The following is a 15,109-nucleotide window of genomic DNA, read 5'->3' on the forward strand; positions in this document are numbered from 1 at the left end:
ATTCCTCTAAAGATTTGACATTCTGTATGTGGACAACATTTGGTAAGATCGTGACAAGATCCATTATCTCTCTTTTTGAATGGGGACCATGAAGTGATCGAGAATATTGGTTAGAAAACGTTGAGATATGAGAGGTTACTAAAACGTGCACGTCTTTTTCTAAAATAATTCGTAGGGGTACATTTATTTCCTCTAAAATGTTTTAAAATAGGTAAAAACTAAAATGTTTATATATTTTTAATTATTCTAGCACGCTTGACCAAGAGCTAGATTCACTTCAAATTTGAGGAGAGGAGATCGCGGAGGAATATGCCAAGTGCAAGCCCAACGGAATAGCCCACCAGAAGTGCCCACGGAGATACAAACTCATGGAACCAAATCACAATCAATAATACCTGTTGCTTCGGGTCCCCTGTGCTTCTACTTCTACTACTCGCATTGTGGTCGCTTGTGTTGCAGGAGGAAAGAGGGCATCCATACAGCCCCGGGTTGTTCTCAAAGCTTGCAGACGTGAACCTGGTGTCGAAGTTGTTCTGTGTAGGAATTGCTCCTTCCAGTTGGTTGTGGGCAAGGTTTAGATTAGCAAGGTTTAGAGACGTGAGATCTAGTGGGATGCCACCGCAGAGCTGGTTGTAGGACAGGTCCAACTCCTCCAACTGCATCAATCTCCCGAATGTACCCTCACCTATGGGCCCGCTGATGCGGTTGTGGGACAGGTTGGCTCCTGTCAATCCTTGAAGCTCCCCAAAGCTTTCCGGAATTTCACCTTCCAGATCGTTCATGGACACATCAAAGTAGATCCGTGCACTCAGCACATAGTTGAGAATGTAGACAATGTTCTTAATCGTGACAGGCACCACCTCGTAGAGGGTGGTCTGGTTACTGTTTGCGGTTTCATTGAGCTTGAAATAGGAGAGGTGCGTGAGAGATGCAGGCAAGCGGCCGCCAAAGTGATTGTTGGAGAGGTCCAATGCCTGCAGATTGGGAAGCTTCCAGACCCAAGCCGGGATTTCACCACTTAGCTGGTTGTAGCTCACCGAGAGCACCCTGAGCTTGGATAAACCAGATATGTCAGGAGTAGTAATATTGCCTAAGGATTCGGTGAAATATTTGTTCCTCTGCACATCAAAGACGACCAGTGCCTCACTCTCTGTTAGGCCAGCAGGTAACCCCCCTTCCAAAGCATTTTCATAGACACTAAAACTCACGAGGCTGGGCATCTTGGACAGATCCAAGTTCTCTATCTTCCCAGTCAAATTGTTTTGAGAGAGACGTAAGACATGAAGAGCCGTCAGATTATGTAAAGCGTCAACAGGGACAATCCCTTCTAGGCTGTTTGTAAATAGAGAGAGTTCCTGGAGATTTATGAGCATTCCCAGCTCATTGGGGATGGAACCCGTAAGAGTGTTAAACCCTAATTGGAGCTGGAAGAGTTGTGAGCAGCTACCTAGTGCAGCCGGTATCTTCCCTGTCAGGTTGTTGCTCTCAAGATTCAAGATCCATAGCTGGGTGAGGTTCCCGAGGCTAGAAGGGATGGGGCCATCCAGGTTGTTGCTGCAGAGGTACAAGAACAGTAGGTGGGTGAGGTTGCCGAGGCTAGAAGGGATGGGGCCATCCAGGTTGTTGCTCTCAAGATTCAAGAACCATAGCTGGGTGAGGTTCCCGAGGCTAGAAGGGATGGGGCCTGAGAATTTGTTGAAGGAGAGATCCAAGGCCGATAACTGGGTGAGGTTCCAGAGGCTAGAAGGGATGGGGCCTGAGAGGTAGTTGGAGGTGAGATTCAAGACCGATAGCTGGGTGAGGTTCCCGAGGCTAGAAGGGATGGGGCCTGAGAATTTGTTGGAGGAGAGATCCAAGTCCAGTAGCTGGATGAGATTCCCGAGGCTAGAAGGTATGGGGCCGTTCAGGCTGTTGTTGCCGAGGTACAACTCCTGTAGCTGGGGGAGGTTCCCGAGGCTAGAAGGGATGGGGCCTGACAGGTTGTTGGGGGAGAGACCCAAGGTCCCTAGCTGGTAGAGATCCCCGAGGCTAGAAGGGATGGGGCCGTCCAGATTGTTGCCGTTGAGAGCCAAGGTCCATAGCTGGATGAGATTCCCGAGGCTAGAAGGAATGGGGCCTTCCAGGTTGTTGCTCTGGAGGGACAAGGTGTTTAGGTGGGTGAGGTTGCCGAGGCTAGAAGGGATGGGGCCTGACAGGTTGTTGTCGTCGAGAACCAAGTACAGTAGCTGGGTGAGATCCCCGAGACTAGAAAGGATGGGGCCTGAGAATTTGTTGAGGGAGAGATCCAAGGTCTGTAGCTGGATGAGATTCCCGAGGCTAGAAGGGATGGGGCCTGACAGGTTGTTGCCCGCGAGATCTAAGTACTGTAGCTGGGTGAGGTTCCCGAGGCTAGAAGGGATGGGGCCTGAGAATTTGTTGAAGGAGAGATCCAAGGCCGATAGCTGGGTGAGGTTCCAGAGGCTAGAAGGGATGGGGCCTGACAGGTTGTTGCCCGCGAGATCTAAGTGCTGTAGCTGGGTGAGGTTCCAGAGGCTAGAAGGGATGGGGCCTGACAGGTTGTTGCCCGCGAGATCTAAGTGCTGTAGCTGGGTGAGGTTCCCGAGGCTAGAAGGGATGGGGCCTGACAGGTTGTTGCCCGCGAGATCTAAGTACTGTAGCTGGGTGAGGTTCCCGAGGCTAGAAGGGATGGAGCCTGAGAATTTGTTGAAGGAGAGATCCAAGGCCGATAGCTGGGTGAGGTTCCAGAGGCTAGAAGGGATGGGGCCTGAGAATTTGTTGGAGGAGAGATACAAGGTCTGTAGCTGGGTGAGGTTCCCGAGGCTAGAAGGAATGGGGCCTGAGAATTTGTTGTGGGAGAGATCGAGAAGAGAAAGGGAAGGGAGGAGAACCAGAGAAGGGGAGATGGAACCAAAGAGGCTGCAGTAGGAGAGGTTGAGGGAGGTGATGTGGAAGAGGTCATCACAGAGCAGGCCGTACCAGGCAGCGGTGCGGTTGGAGGGGCAGTAGGAGGGCGGTGCCGTGGTGGAGGTGGAGATGGTGGTGGTAGTGGTGATCCTGGAGGAGAGGCAAGAGAAGGGGTCATGGGTGATGGCATCCTTGAATGCTATGAGAGCTTGGGCTTGGGCTTGCACTACGGCCATGTCAGAGGAGGAGGAGGAGGTGGTGGGAGTGGGCGTGACAGCCACAGGCAGAGCCAGAACTTCCTCAGGCATTGCGGAATGTATGATGAGAATAAGGATTGAGAGGAGATGGAGAGTGCATGGGAGGCTCAGCATCTCGTGAACGGAATATGAAGTATGGTGGAAACCAACGGAGGAGGAACGGAGTGTTGGATAAAGAGGATGGAGGAGTGAGTGAGTGAGTCTTTCGTTATCCATAGCCTCTGCGTTTGAAGAAACAATTATGTTTGTACACAACCATTACCATAGTTTATTTAGATTCGGGAAACTTTTGTGAAAGCATGCTCACTTCTGATCTAATGTTTAGGTTTGTCTGACAAGGCTAGTCAATCATTGCATTTTTTTGTTACTTTGAAGTTTTTCCCAACCTCAACGATTTTGGATTTTGTTTGGATTGTTTCTTCACCACCCTCAACAATGCAAGATAATTTCTTGTCCGGCCCACATGTACAATCAATTGTCTTTAAACGTAAAGTCTAGATCATACCCATCTACCTTCCATCTTCCAAAATAATTAGTTCCACCTTAGGGCTAGTCATAGCAATGGGTCATAAGTAATATTTACCGAATTCGTTTAAAAGTGGTAGTACGGAACCAAACTTTCTTCATGAATCATTGAAATCAACACAAGATTCTTGATAAGATAGGTTCTCCAAGTTATTGAAATTAATACACATACTTTACATGTGATTTGTATATTCTTTGACACATTCAAGAGCTCAATCAAGACTTATGAAATTCAAGGGCAACTTTTATCCAATGTCAACCAACAAACCCAAAAGCGAAAATGTGAACATACCTACAAGATTCATATTTCTAAGGTCAATCAAGTGATATGGGGAAAAGTAAGAAGAAGTTAATACAACAAATTCAATGGAGGCACATTGCAAATTTCCCCAATGTTGGTGACATACGAGAACTTTGGCACTAAAACAATTTGTCAATCATCAAATTAATTATCAATGCGAACAACCAAAATGACGGCAATACAACCAAGAAACTATCCCGCTTTTATATATAGAGGAGAACTAATACAAATAGTGTAAAGCCTCAAATATCTTAATATTATGTATCACTGACAAGTAGGTGGAATGTGTGCAACTGGTCTAGACTGCAAGTAGGTTGAAATAGTAATTGTACAATTGAGATGAAACTAAAGTGACATTTAACTATGGAAAGTAAGATTTATGTTATCGAACGTTACTGGTTGAAGTGTTGCTTTATGGAGTGAAAGTTTAGGGTAGCACTATCTCACGTAGTGCATGGGATGAAATAGAGAAAATTAACAAACAATTGTAACCTGGAAAATTAGGATTAAAATCCTCAACATCGCATCCTCTCATGTTATTAGAAGTAGGTGTTCAACCAATAGAGGTGCTAGTCATATGACTATTATATGCAATATGTCACAAATGCCAAGAATATACTTGATCACATATTGCCAAAACAAGTTTGCAATGTAGGATGCAAGGTAAAATGAAAATAAGAGCAAAATCCCCTCATTTGTTTGGATGCCTGACATTATGAAATGGTTTAAGAGATGGGGAAATAGAAGGTATGTTGGGGAAATAGGTGATCACAGAGGAGAAAAAGGAAAGGAAAGGAAAAAAACATAAGGGTTGCTCCCAAAGCGTCATTCTTTCTAGTCTCCACCATAAATATTACTAGACACGTTGAGGATGAAGTAGCAAGATGCTAAAATGCCAAATTTGGAATATTACATTATGAATGTTAACCTTTAATGTTTTTCCCCGATACAACTTAGGAAAGCCAAAATGTATCTATCCACACATTATTACTCCCAAGAGCCTTGACTCTCGAAGAGCCCTTACAGTTTTTCAAACTTGCTTACATAGGAGGAAAGTCGCTTGAGAGATTTATGTTTATATTGTTGCTTCTTAGACTTCAAGAAAGGTTTTGTTATGGTACTTTGTGAGCATCTTTGGAGGCGAATGAAAGAACTTGAAGTGCCAAGTGAATATACACTTACAATTTCCCAAATCTATAAGAAGGTTGTGTGTTGTGTGCATATGGGTGATAGACTTTTAGATTGTTTCACTAGCATTATTGGTGTTAAGCAAGGATGCCCACTCTCACCATCTCTATTTGGTCTATGCATTGATCAATTGGAAGAAATAGTTGCAAAGTTGGTAAAGGAAGAAGCGTTGAAGAAGTTGTCATCGGGAATGTGGTCATTATGCTTTTGTTATATGTTGATAATATAGTGTGTTTTTTCAAATACTTTAGGGGATGCACAAAAGCTTATAAAGGTATTGGAAATGAATTGCATGCACACTACATTTAGTGTCAACGACGCTAAAACAAAGATTATGCTTGCAAAGAGCCAAATAAATAAATAAATCGTTATGTACAATAATCAACCACTAGAGTGTGTGGAAAGATTGAAATCTATTTAAATCATAGATGAAATCAATGTGCTAGCCGTCAGCTAGAGGTGGGAAAAAGAGCATATTATGCATTTCAGAACACGTGGAATCATGGAGAAATTATGTGATAGGTGATAGCATCCCTAAATCTACTTGGAAAGAGTTTGAGAATGTCCAAAAGCATTTCTACAATTTAGGAAACAAACACGATACACCCTCCTACTTGAGATGATATCATTTCCCATTGAGATCAAGACCATGGAAAGGGTTGTCGAATACATGTTCAAGGTTCAAAAAAGTCTCTCATATCGACTTCTTAGGATTGCACGAGAAGTAAGCAAAATTTTGTGTTCTGATTAGATGCAAGATATGGAAAAATGGTTTGGTAAATGGGATGCAATACACTTGCTTTAACATGCATCACTAGAATCCTCATAGCAACGGCAATGTATCATAACATGGGGAAAATGTGGAGGCTCATGCTTCACACATTATACTACACAAGTTGCACCTAACTACAAAACCATATTTTTCACGACACACATCGACACATGTTAGAGCCTATCCGATTGTCTGCCATCTTGGCCATTGCTTCTATGCAACTTAGCTCACACACATCGCGATGTGAGATGGGGTGTTGGGGCACATGTATAGAAGACAATCTTAAAAACATGTCGCTCCTCACGTGGAGGCTAATAATAGCCTCTCACATTCATCTCAAACAACTTGCTGGCTCAACACACTCTATGCATTGGGTTCAGATTTGACAGCCCTAAATGTCGAATCATACACTTGCCTCTTGAGAAAGGCATCCTCACTTTTCTTTACGATATCCACCAAGAATCCAAATCCAATGACATCAGAAAGAATCAACTTCCCAATAAGATCCCCAAAATGCTTAGGTGCCAAAGGATTGTCAAGGGCAACATCTTCCAGCTGCTCTGTTGTGAGTCTTAATATCCTTGCCTGACAAAACCTTTTCTGCCCATAAATCTACGAAGAGCTTCTTTACCAGATCCCTCTCTACCGTTGTTGGCCTTCTAATGACCATTTGCACCAACTGAGAATGGAAGTCTAGGCTTTGCGGCTCTTCAACACATAGTCTCGCTTCTCTAAGATCACCAACTGAAATGAATCCTTTAAGCAAGAACTCGGATTTTCTCTGGAGGACTGCAAGAGATAGCCCAACAAGTGTTGGACCGCTTCTCTACAAGGCCATCTAGGTCCTGATTACTGAATGACTTTTAAAGTATATTTTTGCGGCACTCACTGTCTTTGGAACTCTTGCAATTGTGTTGGCATGTAAGTGGAAGACTATTCCATGTGAGCCATGCTAAATTACAGAGGAACAACAGTAGATAATATATTGTTCAAAAATATTTTGTACCCTTTTGGCTCAATACTTCTTTGATCATCTCTTTACATGCAAACAGGCATTATTCTACATGCAAGCCTGAGGACTCCTAACTTGAAAGCAAGATTAAACACATTCAGAGAAGAATTCCAGGCACTTTGGAAACGCTATGGAGAATTTTAATTTATCATTTGGATCCACAGGTTTTCTGATTCCTTTTGTGACAATTCATTTTCTAGTCTGGTCGCAACAACTTCCTTTGTAAATTGCTCTCTGAACATAAAGTACTTTATTTTGTTACCATGTATCATATCTGCAAAAGATCCCAAATTGAAACAATGGGGAAGACATTCTTCTGTGCTTTCTGTGGGATAAATGAGAAGGAAATATAAATGGCAAACAAATGTATGAAATTTATATTAAAGGTTAGCTTGTTAATGTTTCATATATATACAAAGGGAGCTTATAATTAACATACGAATAGAGAAGCTTTTGTTTTTGTTTGTGTTGAATTAAAACTTCAATCAGTTAAGCCGCTATCTCCACTTCAACGATAGTTAAAGTTTATTGATCTATGTTTGTTGCAATTGAGGATGTGTCAGAGATTGGGGTTGAACTAGATGGTTCTTACAAGAGAATGTCTTCTCTATGCATAGTTGCCACTCAGCGGTCATGGATGTCAAATAACTATAGAGAAGATATTATAATACATACATGAATATGTAAAATACACTAAATATTATACATCAAGATGTCAAGTACTACCAGCCCTACACTGCCCATGGCTTGTCCAAGTCGTGCATTATTTACATTTTCTGGGCACGGCTATGACAAGTGGCATTAGTGACCCAACCAGAGAATAGAGAGTGTTTGCCGTGTGAATCGCACCAGTTGGTCTCAGAACAATGTATGGGCCCTTCCCAACCAAAAACACAGTATTTTCCATGTGCACACCCATCATATATCACATCACCTTGCCATATGCGCCTGTATGATCTCGGCATTCGTGCAATACCTAGTCAAAGCAAGCAGCTCCCAGAGACAGCAAGTTGCCTCGTGCAGGGGCTGCCCCCATGAAAGAAATTAGGTTAAAATCATATATTAAACTGGTAAGGACATATACTACACTTGATCTTAGCCAAAAGACCGAGAAAAGCATGATTTGTTCTGCGCTTCTACTTCCATACTTATATGACGTCTTAAACGTGCTTCTGCATGTGGGATACCTGTCTCTCCTTACGACTTTGACCTTATCTAATCTTCTTCTCCCCTCACACTAAAAAACAATAATACCATACGTTTATAGGAGAAAAAGAAACACACAATAATACCATACAACCCAATATTTACTTCTTCACGGCAAAGACCTGGATGATGAAGTAAGTGCGTGGCTTTGGTACAATGATTTCTAATAGACTGTTCAAGGTGCAGCTCCTCATGCATGGGGAGGGCATGGCAGTTATTTGTTATTTTGAACATGGCTTGTTCCCAGCTGACCTATGCTAAAGACATACGTAAGCTCAGCTCGTGAACATCTCACTTCAAACTTAATCTCAGGGGCATACAATCACATGAAGAGTTGTACTCAACCATTGGCCCCAGACTCTATCATCAGGTAATTGAGTTACATTGAGCACACAACATTAATATTTCACTGCAAAATTACCTTGGGATTCTCAATTTATTAGATAGGTGGGTGGAAGAAAGGAAGTTATGAAGTGCATTGACATTATATTAATGTGGATGAAAGGAACTTGGAAAGTTTACAAACACGCTAATGGTTTGTACTCTTCTGGGATTAATTAGAATTAGATAGCTACACACATGGAAGAAAATTTCGAACTTGCTGGCATCCATTTCATTTCCCTGAAATTTGGTTGAAGTGGATGGACTACTTCCCGTGCAATCCAAAAAAGCCGATATGAGAGACTTTTTTGAACCTTGAGCATGTATTCAAGAACCCTTTCCATGGTCTTGATCTCAATGGGAAGTGATATCGTCTCAAGTAAAAGGGTGTATGGCATTTGTTTCTTAAATTATAGAAATGCTTTTGGACATTCTCAAACTCTTTCCAAGTAAATTTAGGGATACTACCCCACATCACATAATTTCTCCATGATTCCATGTGTTCTAAAATGCATACTATGATCTCTTTCCCACCTCTTGTTGACGGGCAGCACATTGATTCCATCTATGATTTAAATAGATTTCAATCTTTCCACACGCTCTAGTGGTTGATTATTGTACATAACGATTTATTTATTTATTTGGCTCTTTGCAAGCATAATCTTTGTTTTAGCGCCATTGACACTAAATGTAGTGTGCATGCAATTCATTTCTAACACCTTTATAAGCTTTTGTGCATTCCCTAAACTATTTGCAAAAAAACACTATATTATCAACATATAACAAAAGCATAATGATCACATTCCCGATGACAACTTCTTCAACGCTTCTTCCTTTACCAACTTTGCAACTATTTCTTCCAATTGATCAATGCATAGACCAAATAGAGATGGTGAGAGTGGGCATCCTTGCTTAACACCAATAATGCTAGTGAAACTCTCTAAAAGTCTATCACCCATATGCACGCAACACATAACCTTCTTATAGATTCGGGAAATTGCAAGTGTATATTCACTTGGCACTTCGAGTTCTTCCATTCGCCTCCAAAGATGCTCACGAATTACCATATCAGAAGCTTTCTTGAAGTCTAAGAAGCAACAATATAAACATTTATCTCTCAAGTGACTTTCCTCGTGTAAGCAAGTTTGAAAAATTGTAAGGCCTCTTTGAGAGCCAAGGCTCTTGGGAGTAATAATGTGTGGATAGATACATTTTGGCTTTCCTAAGTTGTATCAGGGAAAAACATTGAAGGTTAACATTCACAATGTAATATTCTAAATTTGGCATTTTAGCATCTTGCCACTTCATCCTCAACGTGTCTAGTAATATTTATGGTGGAGACTAGAAAGAATGACGCTTTGGGAGCAACCTTTCTGTTTTTTTCCTTTCCTTTCCTTTTCTCCTCGGTGATCACCTATTACCCCAACATACCTTCTATTTCCCCATCTCTTAAACCATTTCATAATGTCGGGCATCGAAACCAATGAAGGGATTTTGCTCTTCTTTTCTTTTTACCTTGCATCCTACATTGCAAACTTGTTTTGGCAATATGTGATCAAGTATATTCTTGGCTTTTGTGACATACTGCATATATAATTGTCATATGACTAGCATCTCTATTGGTTGAACACCTACTTCTAATAACATGAGAGGATGCGATGTTGCAGATTTTAATCCTAATTGTCCATGTTACAATTGTTTGTTAATTTTCTCTATTTCATCCCATGCACTAAGTGAGATAGTGCTACCCTAAATTTTCACTCCATAAAGCAACACTTCAACCACTAACGTTTGATGACATAAATCTTACTTTCCATACTTAAATGTCACTTTAGTTTCATCTCAATTGTACAATTACTATTTCAACCTACTTGAAGTCTAGACCTATTGCATACATTCCACCTACTTGTCAGTGAGACATAATATTACGATATTTGAGGCTTTACACCATTTGTATTAGTTCTCCTCTATATATAAAAGTGGGGTAGTTTCTTGGTTGTATTGCCATCATTTTGGTTGTTCGCATTGATAATTAATTTGATGATTGACAAATTGTTTTTGTGCCAAAGTTCTCGTATGTCACCAACATTGGGGAAAATTGCAATGTGCCTCCATTGAATTTGTTGTATTAACTTCTTCTTACTTTTCCCCATATCACTTGATTGACCTTAGAAATATGAATCTTGTAGGTATGTTCACATTTTCTCTTTTGGGTGTGTTGGTCGACATTAGATAAAAGTTGCCCTTGAATTTCATAAGTCTTGATTGAGCTCTTGAATGTGTCAAAGAATATAAAAATCACATGTAAAATATGTGTGTTAATTTCAATAACTTGGTGAACCTATCTTATCATGAATCTTTTCCTGATTTCAATGATTCATGAAGAAAGCTTGGTTTAGTGCTACCACTTTTAAACGAATTCACTAAATATTACTTATGACCCATTGCTATGACTAGCCCTAAGGTGGAACTAATTATTTTGGAAGATGGAAGGTAGATGGGTATGATCTAGACTTGATGTTTAAAGACAATTGACTGTACATGTGGGCCGGACAAGAAATTATCTTGCATTGTTGAGGGTGGTGAAGAAACAATCCAAACAAAATCGTTGAGGTTGGGAAAAACTTCAAAGTTACAAAAAAATGCAATGATTGACTAGCCTTGTGAGACAAACTTAAACATTAGATAAGAAAGGAGCATGCTTTTACAAAAGTTTTCCCGAATCTGTATCAACTATGGTAATGGTAATTGTTTCTTCAAACGCAGAGGCTATGGATAACGAAAACTCGAAATAGTAAATACGGAGGAATGCATTATAATAATATTTTTTTGTAAAATATTTAAATGCTAACTCAAGAATGTCATGCCAAAAGAAAGTTTAGAAGTCCCAACCTCAAAGTGATGTCCAAGCTCAAATAGTTCAAGTTGATGTGGAATGTGGATATTGATGATTGTCTCAAGGATCATTATCGTTATAATGATTATTATGAAAATGGTGACAGTTATGAAGATGTTTGTGAAGCTTTCATTGAGGAAGCCATTTCGGTTACTATTCCAAAGTGAATATATTGGATGAGCTTTGGAGTGAAAAAAAACGCTTGTGGAGAGGTTGGGTTGTGTGGTAATGTAATTATTGTTGTGCTGTCTGGTGTGAAAAAGAGGAAAGGTTTTAAGGTCACTGACCCGCCTTTGAAATCAATCACTCAAAAGTCTTTCTTTTGGAAGGAGAAATATCAAAATCTCATGTCTTTGAAAATTGTTCATTCTGTAAGAAAAATGATGCATTCCAAATTAAACTTGTCCCAGGGGGATCCCACCAAGAAGAGGTTACGATGGACGTGCACATGATGAATACTATGTCTAGTGCTGGATTCATCTGACCAACACTTGGTTCCACCTTCAAATGTAGTCATTCCCTTAGTGCTGTTGGTTTCCTCTACTCCATAGTTTGAAAGTTTCCACCTCTTTCACTCACTCACTCACTCTTCCTCCATCCTCTTTATCCAACACTCCGTTCACGAGATGCTGAGCTTCCCATGCACTCTCCATCTCCTCTCAATCCTTATTCTCATCATACATTCCGTAATGCCTGCGGAGGTTCTGGCTCTGCCAGTAGCTGTGGCTGTGGCTGTGGCGCTCACTCCCTCTCCCACCACCACCACCACCACCTCCTCCTCCACCTCTGACGTGGCGGTAGTGCAAGCCCAAGCCCAAGCTCTCATAGCAATCAAGGATGCCATCACCCATGACCCCTCTTCTTGCCTCTCCTCCTGGACCACCACCACCACCATCTCCACTTCCACCTCTACTAGTGATAGAGATGTTGTCCACACCACGGCACCACCCTCCTACTGCCCCGCCAATGGCTCTGCTGCCTGGTACGGCCTAGTCTGTGACGACCGCTTCCACATCACCTCCCTCAACCTCTCCTCCTGCAGCCTCTCTGGCTCCATCTCCCCTTCTCTCCCTCTCCTCCCTTCCCTTTCTCTTCTCGACCTCTCCTACAACAACTTCTCAGGCCCCATTCCTTCTAGCCTCGGGAGCCTCACCCGCCTACGGACCTTGCATCTCGAGGGTAATAACCTGGAAGGCCCCATCCCGTCTAGCCTCGGGAACCTCACCCAGCTACAGAACTTGGATCTCGAGTTCAACAACCTGGAAGGCCCCATTCCTTCTAGCCTCGGGAACCTCACGCAGCTACTGTACTTGTTTCTCGAGTTCAACAACCTCTCAGGCCCCATCCCTTCTAGCCTCGGGGACCTCACCCAGCTATTGTACTTGGCTCTCTCTTTCAACAACTTCTCAGGCCCCATCCCTTCTAGCCTCGGGAACCTCACCCAGCTACGGATCTTGGGTCTCCAGAGCAACAACTTCTCAGGCCCTATCCCTTCTAGCCTCGGGAACCTCACCCAGCTGCGTATCTTGGATCTCGACAGCAACAACTTGGAGGGCCCCATACCTTCTAGCCTCGGGAACCTCACCCAGTTACAGACCTTGTACCTCCAAAACAACAACCTGGGAGGCCCCATCCCTTCTAGCCTCGGGAACCTCACCCAGCTACAGTCCTTGGTTCTCCAGAGCAACAAACTGACAGGGAAGATACCAGCTGCACTCGGTAGCTGCTCGCAACTCACCATCCTTCGATTAGGGTTCAACACTCTCAGCGGTTCCATCCCCAGTGAGCTGGGAACGCTCATAAACCTCCAGGAACTCTCGCTATTTACAAACAACCTAGAAGGGATTGTCCCTGTCGACGCTTTACATAATCTGACGGCGCTTCAGGTCTTACGTCTCTTTCAAAACAATTTGACTGGGAAGATAGAGAGCTTGGATCTGTCCAAGATGCCGAATCTCTGGAGTTTTAGTGCCTATGAAAATGCTTTAGAAGGGGAGCTACCTGCTGGTCTAACAGAGAGTAAGGAACTGGTCGTCTTTGATGTGCAGAGGAATAAATATCTCACGGGAACCTTAGGCAATACTGATACTCCTCACATCTCTGGTTTATCCAATCTAAGGGTCCTCTCCGTGAGCTACAACCAGCTAAGCGGAGACATCCCTGGTTGGGTTTGGAAGCTTCCCAGTCTACAGGCACTAGACCTCTCCAACAATCGTTTCAGTGGTCGCTTCCCTGCAACTCTCACGCACCTCTCCTACTTCAAGCTCAATCAAACAGCAGACAGTAACCAGACAACCCTCTACGAGGAGGTGCCTGTCACGCTGAAGAACACTGTCCAAATTCTTGACTGTGTTTTGAGTGCACGGATCTACTTTGATGTGTCCATGAACGATCTGGAAGGCGAAATTCCGGAGAGCTTCGGGGAGCTGCAGGGTTTGACAGGAGCCAACCTGTCCCACAACCGAATCAGCGGGCCCATAGGTGAGGGTACATTCGGGAGATTGATGCAGTTGGAGGAGTTGGACCTGTCCTACAACCAGCTCAGCGGTGGCATCCCACAAGATCTCACGTCTCTGGACAGCCTCTCTACTCTAAACCTCGCCCACAACCATCTGGAAGGACCTATTCCCACACAGAACAGCTTTGATACCAGGTTCACGTTTGCCAGCTTTGAGAACAACCCGGGGCTGTATGGCTGCCCTCTTTCCTCCTGCAACAACAGTGCAAGTAGTAGTGATGTGGGCAGCAGAAGCATAAGCACAGGCGGGCAAACGCAGCAGCGATTATTAATTGTGATTTGGTTTCGTGAGTATGTATCTCAATGGGGACTTCTAGTGGGCTATCCGGCCGGGCTTGCACTTGGCATATTCCTCTTCCGTCCCCTCTCCTTAAATTTTTGAAGTGAATCAGTAGTAGCTGTTGGTCAAGAGTCTTAGAAGCTATTGTTGGTCAAGAGCCTTAGAAGCTATAATTAAGTAATTAGTGACAATGAGCAACAACTTACTTAGTTGCTAAATATAACCCCACACTAGAAGAAGTTATTATTAGTAAAAAAGAGTTTTCATGGTAGTTATAAATCAAGAAGCCTACCTCATATTTCCCTCCATTTTCTCTACTACTTGGTTTAGCTGCTCTCTGCTAGTTTAATTGCTCTATGCATCTTTTAGTTCTTAGTTGTTGTATTGTTGACTTAATCAAATTCCTTATTGTTGTTCCAACTTATTCCATAACTTCTACTTGTTATAATTGTATGCTTTGTGTCAAAAGCTTTACGTGGTGTCAGTAGTACGAAGCCTGAAAATATACTACCTGCTCCATACTCTACTTCTGCGGAAAAGAAAGACAACAACCTCAACATTATGGCAAACTCGGGCAAGAAAATGCTCGGTAGATAAACTTACTACAAAGAACTAAAGGATTTGGAAATGGAGGATGGAGCTACTGCTTGACTTGGAGGAGCTACTTGAAGCCACCACAAGAACTTGTCAAGCACCAAAAAGTACACAATCAGAAGCATGGAAAGAATGTAAAAACAAAGACAAAAGGGCAAAGCTTGATATACTGCTACATATAGAAGACAAGCAGGCGATTGTAGTAGAAATGTGGTTCAAACTAAAACAAATGTTTCATACTCTTCTTACCGTGTTTCTAGAATCCATACTCTTGC

General features: G+C 42.5%; 2 protein-coding genes and 1 pseudogene across 2 annotated transcripts; 1 reads left to right on the forward strand and 2 right to left on the reverse strand.

Moving 5' to 3' along the window:
* Positions 1-214: 214 nt before the first annotated feature.
* LOC147852808 (uncharacterized) lies at positions 215-3,293 on the reverse strand. The gene has a single exon (XM_087333442.1). It carries the CDS (start codon positions 3,273-3,275, stop codon positions 273-275), a length of 3,003 nt encoding a protein of 1,000 aa, XP_087189568.1. The 5' UTR covers positions 3,276-3,293; the 3' UTR covers positions 215-272.
* Positions 3,294-7,901: 4,608 nt separating this feature from the next.
* On the reverse strand, positions 7,902-8,079 carry LOC147852809 (U2 spliceosomal RNA; annotated as a pseudogene).
* Positions 8,080-12,069: 3,990 nt separating this feature from the next.
* Positions 12,070-14,570, forward strand: LOC147852810 (uncharacterized). Its single transcript, XM_087333556.1, has one exon. The coding sequence runs from the start codon at positions 12,132-12,134 to the stop codon at positions 14,340-14,342; it is 2,211 nt and encodes a 736-aa protein (XP_087189682.1). The 5' UTR covers positions 12,070-12,131; the 3' UTR covers positions 14,343-14,570.
* The last annotated feature ends 539 nt before the right edge of the window (positions 14,571-15,109 follow it).

This window comes from Azolla caroliniana, unplaced genomic scaffold (genome assembly GCF_043228905.1).
Source record: "Azolla caroliniana isolate FFs.n. ecotype wild unplaced genomic scaffold, voAzoCaro1.0.p SCAF_17, whole genome shotgun sequence".
NCBI lineage: Eukaryota > Viridiplantae > Streptophyta > Polypodiopsida > Salviniales > Salviniaceae > Azolla > Azolla caroliniana.

Coding starts and splice junctions, on each gene's coding strand:
- LOC147852808 (XM_087333442.1), bottom strand. CDS start 3,275: ATGCTGAGCCTCCCATGCACTCTCCATCTCCTCTCAATCCTTATTCTC.
- LOC147852810 (XM_087333556.1), top strand. CDS start 12,132: ATGCCTGCGGAGGTTCTGGCTCTGCCAGTAGCTGTGGCTGTGGCTGTG.